The sequence below is a fragment of the Perca fluviatilis genome, chromosome 4, assembly GCF_010015445.1.
Source record: "Perca fluviatilis chromosome 4, GENO_Pfluv_1.0, whole genome shotgun sequence".
Lineage (NCBI taxonomy): Eukaryota > Metazoa > Chordata > Actinopteri > Perciformes > Percidae > Perca > Perca fluviatilis.
Genome location: NC_053115.1, coordinates 17,458,835 through 17,473,073, shown reverse-complemented (window position 1 = coordinate 17,473,073; position 14,239 = coordinate 17,458,835). Strand labels below are relative to the sequence as shown.

Genomic DNA, 14,239 nt, shown 5'->3' with positions numbered 1-14,239 from the left:
CAGTGCTCCTCTGCTCTGTCAGTCGTACTCGTAACACGGCGTGTGTGGAATTGAACTCACATAACAGAGTCTCTTTACTGGTGGAGCTGGGCTAAGGTCATTTAAATAGTATTTATATCCTGTTAAAAAGGACATTGTGGTGAAGTCGTTCACTAGAAGAACAGACATGGTATTTCTGACGTTGTCTTGTTTGATCAGAAGTCGTGGACCTGACAGATACTGGAAAGTTCAAGAAGTTCTCAAACATGCACGGGTAAGGCCACGACTATTTACTGGAATGAAGAGGTTGAGCTGTTCCATACTGTCAAAATGTTGTGATTCTTATCATGTAGAAATCTGTCTGGTAGTTACATCTTTAAAAAAAAATAAAAATAAATAAAAAAAATCAGTGAGTCATTTGCTATATTGTTCTGCTGTGTAGAGATGGTCCATGTTGTTGAATTCGGTTAGAAAGATGCCTCATAATTTTACTCTAATATTAATAGCATAATGACACAATGATAATCATTTTGTGTCAGTCATCCTTCCTGTCGGTTCCTCCAACAGCACTTCAGAGGCAGAAAGAACCGCTGCTACAGTCTGGCTGTGAAGGCGGTCAGGAGAGCTTTTGTCTACGCCACTACAGCTCGGAGGCTCAAGAAGCGTTACATGAGAACCGTGAGACACTCGTCAAATACAAATGTCCTCTATAACAACAAACACATGGCTGGCACACAGGCTGCAGTCTCTCAATGAGATTTAATTTGTAATATCCGAAAAAGAGTTTCTAGCTACTATGTAACCCATGCTACCGTTCTCAGTATAGGAACAAGTATGCATCACCTGTAGGGAGTCTTTGGGAATGATGGGGGGCATTGGATATTTTTGTACCTCTCCTGGGGCCCTAAAAATCGTTCAAATTTTAAATAGTACAATAAAGGAAAAGTCACTCTATGGATGAACTCCTCATAAATCATGTCCACACTAGGGCCATATCCTGTGATTAGTGATGACAAGTCGACATTGGTTGATTTTAGTGGGTCAAAAAGGTTGTTTACAGTATGGACATGTTTACTTCTTGCAAAGAATAATTTTGTATTTAATTGAGCAAAGTAATCAATGTAACTTATTGTATTTGTCGTGCCCTTATTTCTTCAGCTCTGGATCACACGCATTGCAGCAGCATCACGAGAGCACGGCATGAAGTATCCCGCCCTTATGCACAACCTCACCAAGGTTAGTTGTGCTGAATGTTACAGTATTGCACCAGTCCTCTCTACGTTCTTTATGTTTGTTCACTTTATCCGTATGTGACATATTTCCTCTCTTCTTCCATACAGACCAGCGTTCAGCTCAACCGACGTGTGATCAGCGATCTGGCGATCACGGAACCTCGGACATTCCTCTCACTCGCAAAGCTGGCGCAGGCTCGGCAACAGGAAGGCTTCCGTGCAGCGTTGGGTGACGGCAAGGAGCCTTCTGGTGTCTTCTCCCGTATTGTTTTGCTACAGTGAAGGACTTGCTGCAGTAACAGATTTACAGTTGTGTGGTTTTGGATTGTGGAGCTTGTTCTTGAGTCAGTCAGGCACACACTCACCTCCTTGCTTTACAGTTGTCACTTCATCTTAGTAGCTTTCACATAATATAAGGTTAAATTATTTCATTTATTTTTTATGATACTTCATTGCTCACAATACCAGGGCTACTCCACGCTGAACGACTCACATAAATTACCTTTCTTGACACCAGAGTCTGATGACCATATATGTGGCTGAAAAAGTATGGACTGATAGCTGATCAGAGAGACCATGACGTGATGCACAGCCAGACCTGTGTCTCTTTGCCTGCACCATGTATAAACAGGTCGACATGGAGTCTCACGTGGGTTAGTCCCGCACTGATTTTAAACAGTTGCCAACAGAGCAATGTCACTGAAGTAGAAAGGGATGCAATATCTTGCTCAAGGACACTCCAGCAGGATGGATGATTACTGTTGCAGTGCCTTGATCCCTGACCTTGAAGAAAGGTTTCTCCCCTCACTGTGCTACCCTCCCTGCACCCATGCTGCGATTGTGTTGTCCAAAAGCAGTGCTTCCACGAAAACCGATTTGACAAGTTCATGCCTTTTCCCTTGCTGACAATGCTGGCAATGGGCAACCCCTACATCCATTTGTAAATTCTTTTCAGGTGACCTATTTCAAGTAAAGTTTATAGTAGATTAGAGCATATTTTTGGAAATTGTGCACTCTTATGTCAAGGATACAATCATAATCCAAGATGGCAGCTGACATTAAACATAATAGCAAGGCTTTGTCCACAGACAGCCCTGCTTCTGCTCTGTCACTGATTTCAGTCCAACACCTCTATCATGTGTGCCAGACTTTTCCGGCAACAGTGCTGCGTACAAAATACTTCACTAGAGTCAGCCAGTATCGAGATAGAGGATGCTGATGTGAGTTTTTTTTTTTTTTTTTGAGGTTGAGAAGAAGCGTGACCTCAAGCTCTGTCTTTATGTAAATATATATGAAACCATTTGTTGTGGCAAAGTTGTCCTCTTAAAATATTCATTCATTAAACATTTTTGGTATATAATTTGTCCTCCTTTTCTTGATTCTAAATGTTAAATAACCTGTTAAGGATGTGATTTTGAGAAATACTTTATTCTAGACTAGTCATTTGCAGCCTTCATTTTGACTGCTATGTCAACCAAATGTTCTTATAGCCATGAGCCACTATGCACAGTCTCACAAGGGAACACAAGGATACAATTATCTAGCAGCAGTGATATTTGAGAAGAACAAACACCCAGGTTTGAAGTTTAAACATTCCTCCAGTCAACATTTATTCCTGATGAATGCTCCTGGCCAGACACTGAGATATAAAGCACACATTGCACAAACAGCCTGATGCAACCAAACGAAAACCAGTCCTTTCCTGTGAATTGCATCTATTATGACCCTCTGCGGCTACCATACGATTTTGGGTGGGACTATATCATGAATGACCTCTGCTTTGCCTCTGCTGAAGACGGTTGTTGGAACAGCCAATGAGAAGAAGGAGTACTTGTTACCAGCCAATCGTCGTTGCAGTTATTCAAACAAACCTGTAAACTCAGTTGCACCTGCGCAGAAGATTGCGGCATGACACGCGTGTAGGGGAAGTGCAGTGACAGGTCTGGAGCAGCAGCTGACTCTCGCTCCACACAGAACCGGCGTAACTGTGCTTCATTTATTGTCGTTAAAATGTCGTGGCTGTTCGGCTTGAACAAGGGGCAGCCTGAAGTGCCTGCTGGTCTCCCGGTTCAGCCTCCACCGCCGCCGCCGCCGGCCGGAGGCTCCAGCGGCGGAGGAGATAAAGCCAAGGACAAATGGAGCAACTTTGATCCCACCGGGCTGGAGCGAGCTGCTCAGGCGGCCAAGGAGCTCGACAAGTCCCGTAAGTTTGTTCTGCACGGCCTGTTAGCTCAGCAAAGCATTCACCTGATTATAACAACATTAGTTACTACACACAGAAAGTCTTGATGCTCCAGCATCCAGCTCCTTTCTGGTTCATGGTGGTGGTCGCTTCAGTGATGCTACGGCTTAGGTAGTGAGGCCCACACTCCCTGGCCAGCATCTGTACATATATACATTTCATTTCATCTTTCTAAAATTGTTGTTTGCTTATGCGAACAACCTTGTGTTTCTGTCACCTTCATTCAATCTACTAGACCGTGTTCAAAGGTCATCACCTTGCAATCTGGCTTCCAAATCCCAAATTCTACTTGTTCCACATACATGCTCACGGAGTGTATCTTGTTTTGTGCTCATGATTTAAGCATGTCCCATTACCGTTTTAGCAAGATGAAGTAGAAAGAGAGACTATTGTGACACATCTGTCAGGATTCACAGATAGACCATCATGTTACATTGATAACTGAAAATCTCCATGTTCCAAGCCATCACATCTTTTCACTGCCTCTCTCCTCTCTCACCCCCATTCAGGACATGCCAAAGAAGCTCTGGAGTTGGCTCGAATGCAGGAGCAGACCACTCAGATGGAACATCAGAGCAAAATGAAGGTACAGCAGACCCACACCTTAAACTACTGCTTCTCTCTTCATCTGCTGCAGGACACCAGTGCTTTTCCAGAGAATTAAGTTGATTTCGACAGTGCTCCATCAACTAAAGAATATGATACTAATCATGTCATTTTACTGGATGGATAATGGTGCTGAGAGATATGGTAGAGTTGCACTGAGTATGGATACTTCACATCTCTATTTTTACTCTGTGCTGCAATATGTTCATCAGAATTGTCAGCATTAGACCAGTCGAGTATGTAGTTTACAATGTGGAAGTTAAACAGTTTAGAAAACTGAGAACCGTAAATATTGAACGTTATTTACTTGGTCAGATAATGACTATATGTTGAAGTTTAATGTCATTGTTGATGTCTTTCACATGTGGATGATGTGTTTATACTTTTTTGAAGACCCAGTTGATCGTGCAGTTGCAATGTATTAAAATGTTCAGCAGTGTATTAACTGGGTTTAATATATAGAGGTTTACTCCTCGACGCAAGGGGCTCGGGTTCGTATCTACCCTGCGGCCCTTTGCTGCATGTCATTCCCCCTCTCTTTCCCCTTTTTAATGTCTTCAGCTGTCCTGTCAAATAAAGGCCTAAAAATGGCCAAAAATAACCTTTTTTTTTTTTTTTTTTTTTTTTTAAAAAGGGGGGGTTTAATAGATTTTGGCATCATGCATCTTGTATCATTTTGTTCGCCTCTGTAACAGGAATATGAAGCAGCAGTTGAGCAGCTCAAAGGCGACCAGATCCGAGTCCAGGGAGAGGAGAGGAGGAAAACTGTTAATGAGGAGACCAAGCAGCATCAAGCGGTAAGAACAGAAAATACTTTTCCTTTTCTTTTAGTATATTAAAAACAATTGGAAGTATGCTGCCGCAGTGAGCTAGACCAGTTAGAGTTGAATAGTGACAATTGGTTGTTTTCTGCTACAGAGAGCTCAGTATCAAGATAAACTGGCCAGGCAGCGATATGAGGACCAACTAAGACAACAGGTGAGGTTATCTCCTACATATTTCAAAATAAAATGCTCTAAAATGAGACACAGCAGGGCACCCTGGTAGCTCACTTGATTGAGCGTGCGCCCCATGTACCAAGGCTCAGTCCTTACTGAAATGGCCCGGGTTTCGATACCAACCAACAGCCCCCCCCTTTCCTGTCTACAGCTGTCCTATCAATTAAGGCAATAAAAGCCCAAAACATAATCTTTAAAATGAGACGCAGTATCATAATGTTTTTTCTCCAACAGCAAGCCCTGAACGAGGAGAACCTTCGCAAACAGGAGGAGTCTGTACAGAAACAGGAGGCCATGAGGAAAGGTATAGCACTATATAACCCTAATGACAGGATCTTTTGGAAGATGTTGAGCGGTGATTGATGTACTTGTGTGTGTCATGGTTTTAATAGCGACGATAGAGCACGAGATGGAGCTGAGGCACAAGAACGAGCTCCTGCGTATAGAGGCCGAGTCTAAAGCACGGGGCCGTGTGGAGCGAGAGAACGCCGATATAATCCGCGAGCAAATCCGTCTGAAGGCTGCAGAACACAGACAGACTGTTCTGGAGTCCATAAAGTAAGACACACTGACTCAATAAGATTTCACACTGTAGTATAGATGGTGAGGGTTAGATGAAGTGTATTGATGGTTCTTGGTGTCCTGAATCATGCATCGAAACTGAAATAAATACCAGTAAATAACAGCAGTTCCCCCTCAGGATAAATAAAGTTCTATCCATAGTCTCTTATCTTATCGTAGAAGTTTTGAGTTTTGTATGTTAAGTAACAGTTGACAGTTGAATCTTGTAAACGCCCACAAGGTGTGCTGACAGTTGACGTGTATTTAATTTTAGGACTGCAGGTGCTGTGTTTGGAGAAGGATTCAGGACCTTTGTTTCAGACTGGGACAAAGTCACAGCCACGGTGAGATTTCGGTTTCCATCCACAATCAGTTTACTGAATGATTTATATTATGAATTCATAATAAGAGCAGAATTTGCAACTGATGTTAGGACAGACATTAGACAATTAGTTTAAAGGTATACAGATGCCTCTAGTTCACTCCGACTGAAGCTTGTTCATAAAGGTCTAGGTCTAGTCTCTAACACTTGGACCTTCTGTCTGATTGGGTAAACACATCACACATCTTTGAGTGCCCACAAATTCAGTCCATAACAAAAAATGGTCAAAGCAAGTAGTCATACTGCTGTTAAATAAAAGTACCAACATTACAATCATTCTATCACACATATTTGCATTTGTTAGTATTACACCATTGATGACATCCGATTATGCACAAAGAGTAACCATACACTTACATGTAAATGGTTTGGGCTTTTGGATTGAGTTTTCCTCATCCTCCCCGTGAACATTATGTGTTATTTTAATATTAGTTAATGTTATTATAATATTGTGTAACTGTTCCATCACACCACCAGGTGGCAGGACTGACCCTTTTAGCTGTGGGAGTTTATTCGGCCCGAAATGCAACAGCGGTGGCGGGACGTTACATCGAGGCCAGGCTCGGGAAGCCGTCCCTGGTGCGGGAAACGTCCCGATTCACCGTGGCAGAGGCAATCAAGCATCCAGTCAAGGTAGCTAATTAGCAATTGATCCTTTGCTTATTTTGTTAACTGTAGATTTTAACGTGCTAACTATACTTTTTCTCTCCCTCCTTCTGAACTGTTTAGATGGCCAAACGGCTGAAGAGCAAACCTCAGGATGCCCTCGAGGGAGTTGTGCTCAGTGTAAGTGGACAACAAAGCCTTTACAATGCATGTAACCAGCATGCATTTTTAAAGTTGCATTTTTCTGTCTCTTAGCCTACCCTGGAAGAGCGTGTACGTGACATCGCCATAGCAACAAGAAACACAAGGCAGAACAATGGCCTGTACAGGAACATCCTCATGTACGGCCCTCCAGGCACAGGCAAAACTCTCTTCGCTAAGGTATACCCCAGGACTGAACAATGACCGATGTAAACATTCACATATATGGGAAAAAGAAGCTTTGTCTCACCTTAAGGCATTTCTTTTTCATTCGAGTAGAAGCTGGCAGTGCATTCTGGGATGGACTACGCAATTATGACTGGTGGTGATGTGGCACCCATGGGCCGTGATGGTGTGACAGCCATGCACAAAGTGTTTGACTGGGCTGGCACAAGTCGACGCGGGTAGGCTACTTGATATTATATCAGATGGACAAATATACAAACAACAATACTGTCTACTCCAGATATAATATCAACAGATAAAGGCTATCATGTGTTTTGACCCTGTTACAGACTTCTGCTTTTTGTTGATGAAGCTGATGCATTCCTTCGCAAGAGATCCACTGTAAGTCTACATGTATTCAATTTCCCAGAAACCATGGATAATTTTGTTTCAAAACATATTTCCCTACCCTTTATATTCTCCTTGACTTATCTTTAACTACATAACATGCAATCTTTACTCTGTTTTTTGTAGGAGAAGATCAGTGAAGACCTCAGAGCCACTTTGAATGCATTCTTGTATCGCACCGGAGAGCAGAGCAGCAAGTAAAAATTATTTACATTCTGTACAAATAAAATGTACAATGTTACAACTCTATTTTACCTTGCCTATACAACCTCGGCTCCTGCGCATCTTTGAAGATGCTTGATTGCTGTGTTTTTCCGGCAGGTTCATGCTGGTGTTGGCCAGTAACCAACCAGAGCAGTTTGACTGGGCCATAAACGACCGTATAGATGAAATAGTGAATTTTGCTCTGCCGGGTCCTGACGAGAGAGAGAGGCTGGTGCGGTTGTACTTTGACAAATATGTGCTGGAGCCCGCCACAGGAGGGAGGCAGTGAGTACAACCGCCACACAGCAACACAGCACTTACACCAAGCCACTGCACACTACGGATGCATACTGAAACCAGTAATTAGGCCCAGTCCGCCATGTCTTACACTCACATGTAAATGTATTCATTCTTAGAGATTTCGATAGAGTGAGGGCTGAGTCATGGCTGTGACAGCATGAGTATTAGATTCAGACTCTTTTGAGATGAAGGCCATTAAACATCCTGCTGGGCATCTGGAGCCTTTATTGTCTCCTACAGGAGAAATTTGTCTTGGGCAGTCGAGAGAACAAAAAACATGGCAACGCATTGCACATAAACATACATAAAACATAAGCATACATTACCTCATCCAAATGTATTAAAAAAAAAAAACTCACACAAGACCCCCACCACCACCTTCAACCACACTAACAGAAGAAATAGAAAGAACCCACAGCACATCCTCCCCCCTCATATTGAAATTAATTCTACCCAGATTGCACATGTCCTGTTAAATCCGTAATTACACAGAGGTCACATGTGTGATGGAGGCTGAAAGGTGGGGAGCATTACACACACATGCCAGGAAGCAATGAACTGAACTCCAAAACACAGTCAACAACAAAACAAAGTCAGAAAGAAAATTGCATCCAGGCTGTGGGACAATAATTTAACTTTGTCCCCATCTCATCTGTCCGTGTGTGCAGGAGGATGAAGCTTGCACAGTTTGACTATGGTCAAAAGTGCTCTGAAATAGCAAAATGGACAGAGGGCATGTCAGGAAGAGAGATCTCTAAGCTGGGTGTGGCTTGGCAGGTACGTTTCCTGTAGTCATTTTGAATAAAAAGCTATATTTCACAGTCCGATAAAGATTTTCTGGAGGTAAATGAATCTACAAAACACGTGTGTTGATGACTCATTTTCTCTTGTAGGCGGCAGCATATTCCTCTGAAGATGGCGTCCTGACAGAGGCCATGATTGATGCTCGAGTTAACGACGCTGTCAAGCAACACCTTCAGAAGATGGACTGGCTGCATGGAGAGGACGAGGCTCGGGCCAAGAGCCTTACACCTCCCACAGCTGGAGGGACAGGCAGCGGGGGGAAAATGGGCTTTACTCTGCCCCTCAGTGAGGCACCTGAGGCTCAGGAGGTGATCGCTCCAGTTCTTGAGATAAATTCGAAACAAGCAGGTGAAAATATAACACCTCCTTCAGACAACGACCAATCAGCAGAAGGCAAAAGTGCCACCCCAGCTGGACAGGACTGTAAAGATGCTGTCAAAGCAGAAGCTGCAACAGAGGCAGAGAGTTTAGCCCAGCCTGCTGCCCCCATTGACAGTGAGAGCAAGATGGAAAAGGAAGACAAAATTGGATCTTCTCCTCCAAAAGACGGAACTCCAGTTTGAGTCGTAGATTTGCTCAGTGGGGCATCCTGGATTAGAAAGATGAATGTCCCGTCCTGCTTCTTAAACTAGTCTGTCAGTTTAAGTCTAAAAGTCTGTTGACTTGTCTGTGACAGAAGATGAGTTCAGCAGGTAATCAATTAACTTTACAAAACACAAAAGACTCATTGATTCTAATATATAATGTGTACATTGTAAGTGTACTTTACATGGGAACCAGACTGTGTGTCTGTAAGTATATAAGTGTTGTGCACAGTGGAATGTCTCTGTTGAAATAATTAAATGGATCTGTGTTTTGTACAGTAGAAGTTCTGATGTTTTTGGGGTAACATTTTGTATAACCCTTTAAAACCCTTATAACATGCTATATGTATATATTTATTTAATAAGAAAGACAGGGTATAGCAACAATATACATAGCCAGCAGAGATGAGGGGTTAAGATTGGATGAGTCAGTGATCCCGTCCACATGGGATTCCAGTGTTTCACAGTAATGGCCAAGGGCTTTAGGAAGCTTCTCCTACAAAGCAGAGTCAAGGGCATGAAGTTGTCCTTGGTATAGAATAGGCTCCATGATAAATCTCCCTGTCAGACATTATAGGAATAACTTCATATACTATGATATACGGCTTCACATAAAAAAAAAACAAGCTATCTGGTAATTCCATTTAAGCTTGATTTATAAAACATCAAACAGCTGCATTGAGCATTAAGCAGTTAACTGCAAGAAATACTCCTTTTAATGAAAAACCTGAAAGTGGTATGCACTGGAGGTCCCCAGGTAAACCTGTCAAAAGTGTTATTTCCAGTGTTCTCGCAACAATGCAACAAGGTCACCTGATTTGAAAATGATCTTAAATATCTTACTGGTTAAAGGGGAACTCCACCGATATTAAACCTCAATGTCTGATTTCAGGTCTTGGGAAGTACAGCTGCCTTTGTGGAAAAAAAGTTGTATAAAGACCTTTGTGGCTCCAGAGGGAGCTGCTCAAAATCTGATACATTGCTTCAACTGATGTCACTTGAGTCAGTGTCGGTTGGGGCTGAAGACTACAAGATTGAAAACGAAAAGTTATTGGAAAGAAAGCACACGCAGTAACTACTGAATTGAATCCACATTTTTATCTTGATGGGTCATTAACATCATGGTGCACATCTTGCTCAAGATGCAACATGTTCCCCCCCGGAGTCCTCTGTGTGTTTTGGATGTAACTGCCTGAACAACTCCCTTGTGTTACTTAATTTGGGCATCCATGACCAGAAATCCACATCTGGAAAGAAAGACAGGGAAATTGGGCTGGTGAAAAGCTCTTCAATTTGTGTTTGTGTGTGTGTGTGTGTGTGCATGGGGGTGGGCTAAATTACATGGATAGTAAGGAGAGAGGGAAAACATCTCATTTTGATGGCATTAGAAAGAAATATATGGATGTAGTTAGGCTCCACATGTGAAGCCCGGTCATGTGTGTATATAATAGTGTGTTCCATTTGTACTCAGAAGTCGGATTTTTTTTTTTTTTTTAGGTCAAAGTCGGAAACAAGCCCACATTGCTGCGCCGTGCATTAACAGTAGTGAAAGCTGTAGTAACATAGAGTTTATTAGCGCTTCTGTCTTATTTGTGTCTCACTAAATCAGTCGTACACACAGTCCTGTCCAACTTCTATCAAAAAACAGCTTAATCAATTGTTATCAATTTGTATCGCTAACCATGGCAAACCTGGCTAGAGCTTGCCCCACAGTGAAAATCTGACTTGTTGAATGGATCGCAGTCAACTCGGCTGTGAGGTCATTCCCAGCTCCGGCTTCCGAGTTCTGAGGTAAATGGACTGGAATGCACTATAACCCCCTTGTGTGTCATTTAGAAGATACTGTAGGTCTGTTTGGTTAGGGTTAGGTTGTGTTGGGTTGAAGCTTTAGTTTCTTTATTGCTTAGTTGACTTCCTTTCTGTTTGGGCCCTAACTTCTCTAGCTATTTTCTCTAGTTTCTTATGTTATATTAACATGTATTAATTTTTATCATTTGTTACCAAAATGTGGAACTTTGTTAAAGAAATATTTCTTTTTTTACACATTTGTCCTTCTGCCTTTCTTGCTTGGTTCCTGACAGTTACTCAGAGCTATTATCTCAGGAAGAGTGGAAATAAGTTAGAAGGTAGAGGAGGGTATGTAAAATTATTTTTGGTCAGGTTATGGGTAAGGTTTTTGTGTGCTCTTTTCTATACATCACAGACCAGAAATGCAACCATTTTTGTCCAGCAAAGAATGAGTTTGCTGTGACATCAGGCTGGAAACTTTCACTTACATTAATGCTATAGCTTAAATATACAGTATAAGTGTTTCATATACTATATAATCACTGCAAGGGGCCTTTCTATAGGAACACAAACTTTCCCACATGCAAGTTCAGTTTCAGTTGACATCTTCTTACTCACCTTTCATTTGGTTTGAAATCCAGTATTTGAGCTGTGAGTGGCAAACTCCGAGCAGCCACTGCAAGAACAAACTGATGCAGAGGCCCAAGAGCAGTCCAACTATCAGATTAATCTCCTGCCGGGCCATGATGTCACTTACAACGTAGTTTTCTATGGAATCCATCATGGACTGGGCCCCATTATATGAAATAACATGATAGACTTGACGCCTGCAACAGACAAAGCAGAAGCTAGTGGTGGGAGATTTACACAGAAAAGTAAAGACAAAAATTAACCAAAAATTAATAAGATTATTTTTTTTTAAATAGCTTATACCAACATCTGATATTTTCCCACCCCTGTTGTTGTATTTGAAATATGTATTTCCAAAATGTCAAGTTTTCAGAATACAAAAAAAATGTGTAATAATGGATTTTTTTTTTATACAGATGCATTTTACATGAGTTTTAGGAACCTAAGAGGTATAAGGGTTTTCTTGATCCATAATGTGCGTAATCTTTCATCTTAACTAGGGTGTCCCACAGGAAATTGATTAGCAGAGGTGGTAGACCAGCCTGACACATCTTGTCTTGTGATCAAATAAATTAGTAAATGACAGCCTAAACAAAGGCCACAATAATTGAAAATATGACATTTGCCTTTGTTGGAATATATTTTGTGAGAATAAAGTGTGGGGCTTTAAAGTTCATGAGCTGACCTTGTCTTCTCTGCTTCTCTGGGTTATGAGAGGCCATCTGGTTTTTAAAGTGATAAGACATTATAAAGGGAGTATGGGATATTGGCACCCAGGGAATGATTGGGAACTGAGAAAAGGTCTCCTCTGACCGGAGGAAGCAGAGACGACAATGGTGCAGTGTTTTGCAAGCGCAAGATATGTAGCGCAGGGTATGGAAATGACCTCGGCTCTCATGCAACTCCTTAAGTCTGCAGAAGATTAAGAACGCACAGGTATTCAAATCCCATTACCATAAAAATGTGACCATAATTTTTAACATAAATGTTTTCTGACCAACCTCTGCTAGAAAGCACTGAGGGAAACAATGTTACCTGAAAATATAAACAATCATCAAACTTTGAAATACTTTGTGAACACACTTTTAATGCTGAAGATAATTTAACAGTCATAAGCTAATATCATTGCTGATATATTGGTGCATCCTTAAGTAAAGGTTTCCCACCATAATGTCACAATGTACAAGTGCAACTTCATTACATTGTCTATAACAGCAGCACAGATGAGACATCATCAACAGCTGGCCTGTATGACCCCTGGGGTTTGACAGGTCACGGGTTAAACACAACCACACACCACCTAAAGTCACAGCAACCAGAGGAACAAACAGGCGGGGGTGTTCTCCATCCCTCTGCATCAGCAGCACACAGTCTGAACATCTCCCACCAACACACAGAGGGTGAGTAACTCACTGAAAATCCATATTCTGAGCCATAATAAACGCTAAATGTGACTTAAAGCTTCTTGAATCGCTGTAGCCTTTTTGGAGCTCACTGTCCACTTAGCCTAGCAACTCACAGAAGCGATAAAGCAAGTTTAGGAATATAAGCGGCGAGTGTGTCTCACTCACCACATCCATGGTTCAAAATTAGCACCATCTACCAGCCAAATGCTGGTAAAATATGCAAGTGGCTGGTACATTTGCTTCACTCACCAGCCAAAAAAACAATGGTAATATGTTGAGTGGCTGGTAGAATTTGAACATTCACTAGCCATTCGGCTGCTGGACGAAAAAGTTAATTTTGAACCCTGACACATCATTCAGTAACATTACAGCTGGATTGTATCTTACCTTCCACAGGTGCATGCGCAGACACCGTCCGCCCCTCGCACTAACGGGAGGATGAAGTTGTGAAAGCGGCCAAAAAGCGCGTTCATTTCTGTCAGCAAAGTCGACAAACAATAACAAAAGTCAGCTGAGATATCGCTACACACCACCACAACACTACAGCTACATACTATTCCAAAAACACTAGGGGAAAGACACGTTAAACTGCTGATTAACTAGCTTAATTGCTATCGATTTATAACTGTCGATGGAAAAGCGTTAAAATCTTTAGCGTAATATCGTTAGCGTTACTTACTACCGTACCGTTAGCTAGCTAGTGCTTTCGATCCAAGATAAGAAAACGGGGCTCCCCGAGACTGGCTGTCCTGCCTCCTCTGTCCGGCGTGCTCAGCTATCCCACACCACTGGGGGAAGAGTCGGTGATGGATTTTCCCAGTCAGGTATTAACAAATCATTGTTGTTTTGCTTATAATAAACAAAATAGGTTACCAAGGTAACTATCAGCTACCGCAACGTGTTAGCAGATCACAAGAACTATTTCAATTCCAACTTAACGTTAGTCATTTTCTTTTAAACTGACGGTTGCTTGGGTAACGTCGTTAATCAGTTTGTTCAGAATAGTTTGTTAAGGTAAGAAAGCCTACAAATACTTACTTCATAGTAGTTAGCTAATATGTAAAACAGCTATAGCTCATTATTTACGTACTGTTAATTTATGCAGATTAAAGCCGAGGTAGCTACATCCGGGCAGCAAATGAG

At 41.9% G+C, this 14,239-nt stretch overlaps 3 protein-coding genes across 4 annotated transcripts; 2 read left to right on the top strand and 1 right to left on the bottom strand.

Moving 5' to 3' along the window:
- Positions 1 to 11: 11 nt before the first annotated feature.
- On the top strand, positions 12 to 2,536 carry mrpl20 (mitochondrial ribosomal protein L20). The gene is made up of 4 exons (XM_039798163.1): positions 12 to 253; positions 547 to 657; positions 1,138 to 1,215; positions 1,320 to 2,536. Exons 1-4 carry the CDS (start codon positions 167 to 169, stop codon positions 1,491 to 1,493), a joined length of 450 nt encoding a protein of 149 aa, XP_039654097.1. The 5' UTR covers positions 12 to 166; the 3' UTR covers positions 1,494 to 2,536.
- A 685-nt stretch (positions 2,537 to 3,221) lies between these two features.
- On the top strand, positions 3,222 to 9,559 carry atad3 (ATPase family AAA domain containing 3). Its single transcript, XM_039798105.1, has 16 exons — positions 3,222 to 3,414; positions 3,963 to 4,039; positions 4,755 to 4,856; positions 4,978 to 5,037; positions 5,292 to 5,361; positions 5,450 to 5,615; positions 5,893 to 5,962; positions 6,478 to 6,633; positions 6,730 to 6,786; positions 6,862 to 6,987; positions 7,087 to 7,211; positions 7,323 to 7,374; positions 7,507 to 7,577; positions 7,702 to 7,869; positions 8,553 to 8,661; positions 8,778 to 9,559. The coding sequence occupies exons 1-16, from the start codon at positions 3,222 to 3,224 to the stop codon at positions 9,249 to 9,251; spliced, it is 2,076 nt and encodes a 691-aa protein (XP_039654039.1). The 3' UTR covers positions 9,252 to 9,559.
- Positions 9,560 to 10,351: 792 nt separating this feature from the next.
- Positions 10,352 to 14,150, bottom strand: LOC120557636 (transmembrane protein 240-like). 2 transcript variants are annotated; one of them, XM_039798165.1, is made up of 5 exons: positions 14,135 to 14,150; positions 13,784 to 13,884; positions 13,484 to 13,571; positions 11,679 to 11,887; positions 10,352 to 10,519 (listed from the first exon to the last, which is right to left on the bottom strand). In XM_039798165.1, the coding sequence occupies exons 3-5, from the start codon at positions 13,567 to 13,569 to the stop codon at positions 10,410 to 10,412; spliced, it is 405 nt and encodes a 134-aa protein (XP_039654099.1). In that variant the 5' UTR covers positions 13,570 to 13,571; positions 13,784 to 13,884; positions 14,135 to 14,150; the 3' UTR covers positions 10,352 to 10,409. The 2 variants fall into 2 exon arrangements, with proteins under 2 accessions (XP_039654099.1, XP_039654098.1); XM_039798164.1 differs by lacking the exon at positions 14,135 to 14,150 and having other exon boundaries at positions 13,784 to 14,097.
- Positions 14,151 to 14,239: the final 89 nt, after the last annotated feature.

Bases quoted from the DNA above. Each gene is read 5' to 3' on its own strand.
- mrpl20 (XM_039798163.1), top strand. From the start codon at position 167: ATGGTATTTCTGACGTTGTCTTGTTTGATCAGAAGTCGTGGACCTGAC. The intron at 254-546 runs GTAAGGCCACGA...TTCCTCCAACAG, and splicing joins AAGTTCTCAAACATGCACGG to CACTTCAGAGGCAGAAAGAA. The intron at 658-1,137 runs GTGAGACACTCG...TTATTTCTTCAG, and splicing joins AGAAGCGTTACATGAGAACC to CTCTGGATCACACGCATTGC.
- atad3 (XM_039798105.1), top strand. From the start codon at position 3,222: ATGTCGTGGCTGTTCGGCTTGAACAAGGGGCAGCCTGAAGTGCCTGCT. The intron at 6,787-6,861 runs GTAAGTGGACAA...TCTGTCTCTTAG, and splicing joins TCGAGGGAGTTGTGCTCAGT to CCTACCCTGGAAGAGCGTGT. The intron at 6,988-7,086 runs GTATACCCCAGG...TCATTCGAGTAG, and splicing joins GCAAAACTCTCTTCGCTAAG to AAGCTGGCAGTGCATTCTGG.
- LOC120557636 (XM_039798165.1), bottom strand. From the start codon at position 13,569: ATGAACGCGCTTTTTGGCCGCTTTCACAACTTCATCCTCCCGTTAGTG. The intron at 11,888-13,483 runs GTAAGATACAAT...TGTCTGTTGCAG, and splicing joins TGCGCATGCACCTGTGGAAG to GCGTCAAGTCTATCATGTTA. The intron at 10,520-11,678 runs GTGAGTAAGAAG...CTTTCTTTCCAG, and splicing joins GATTTCAAACCAAATGAAAG to ATGTGGATTTCTGGTCATGG.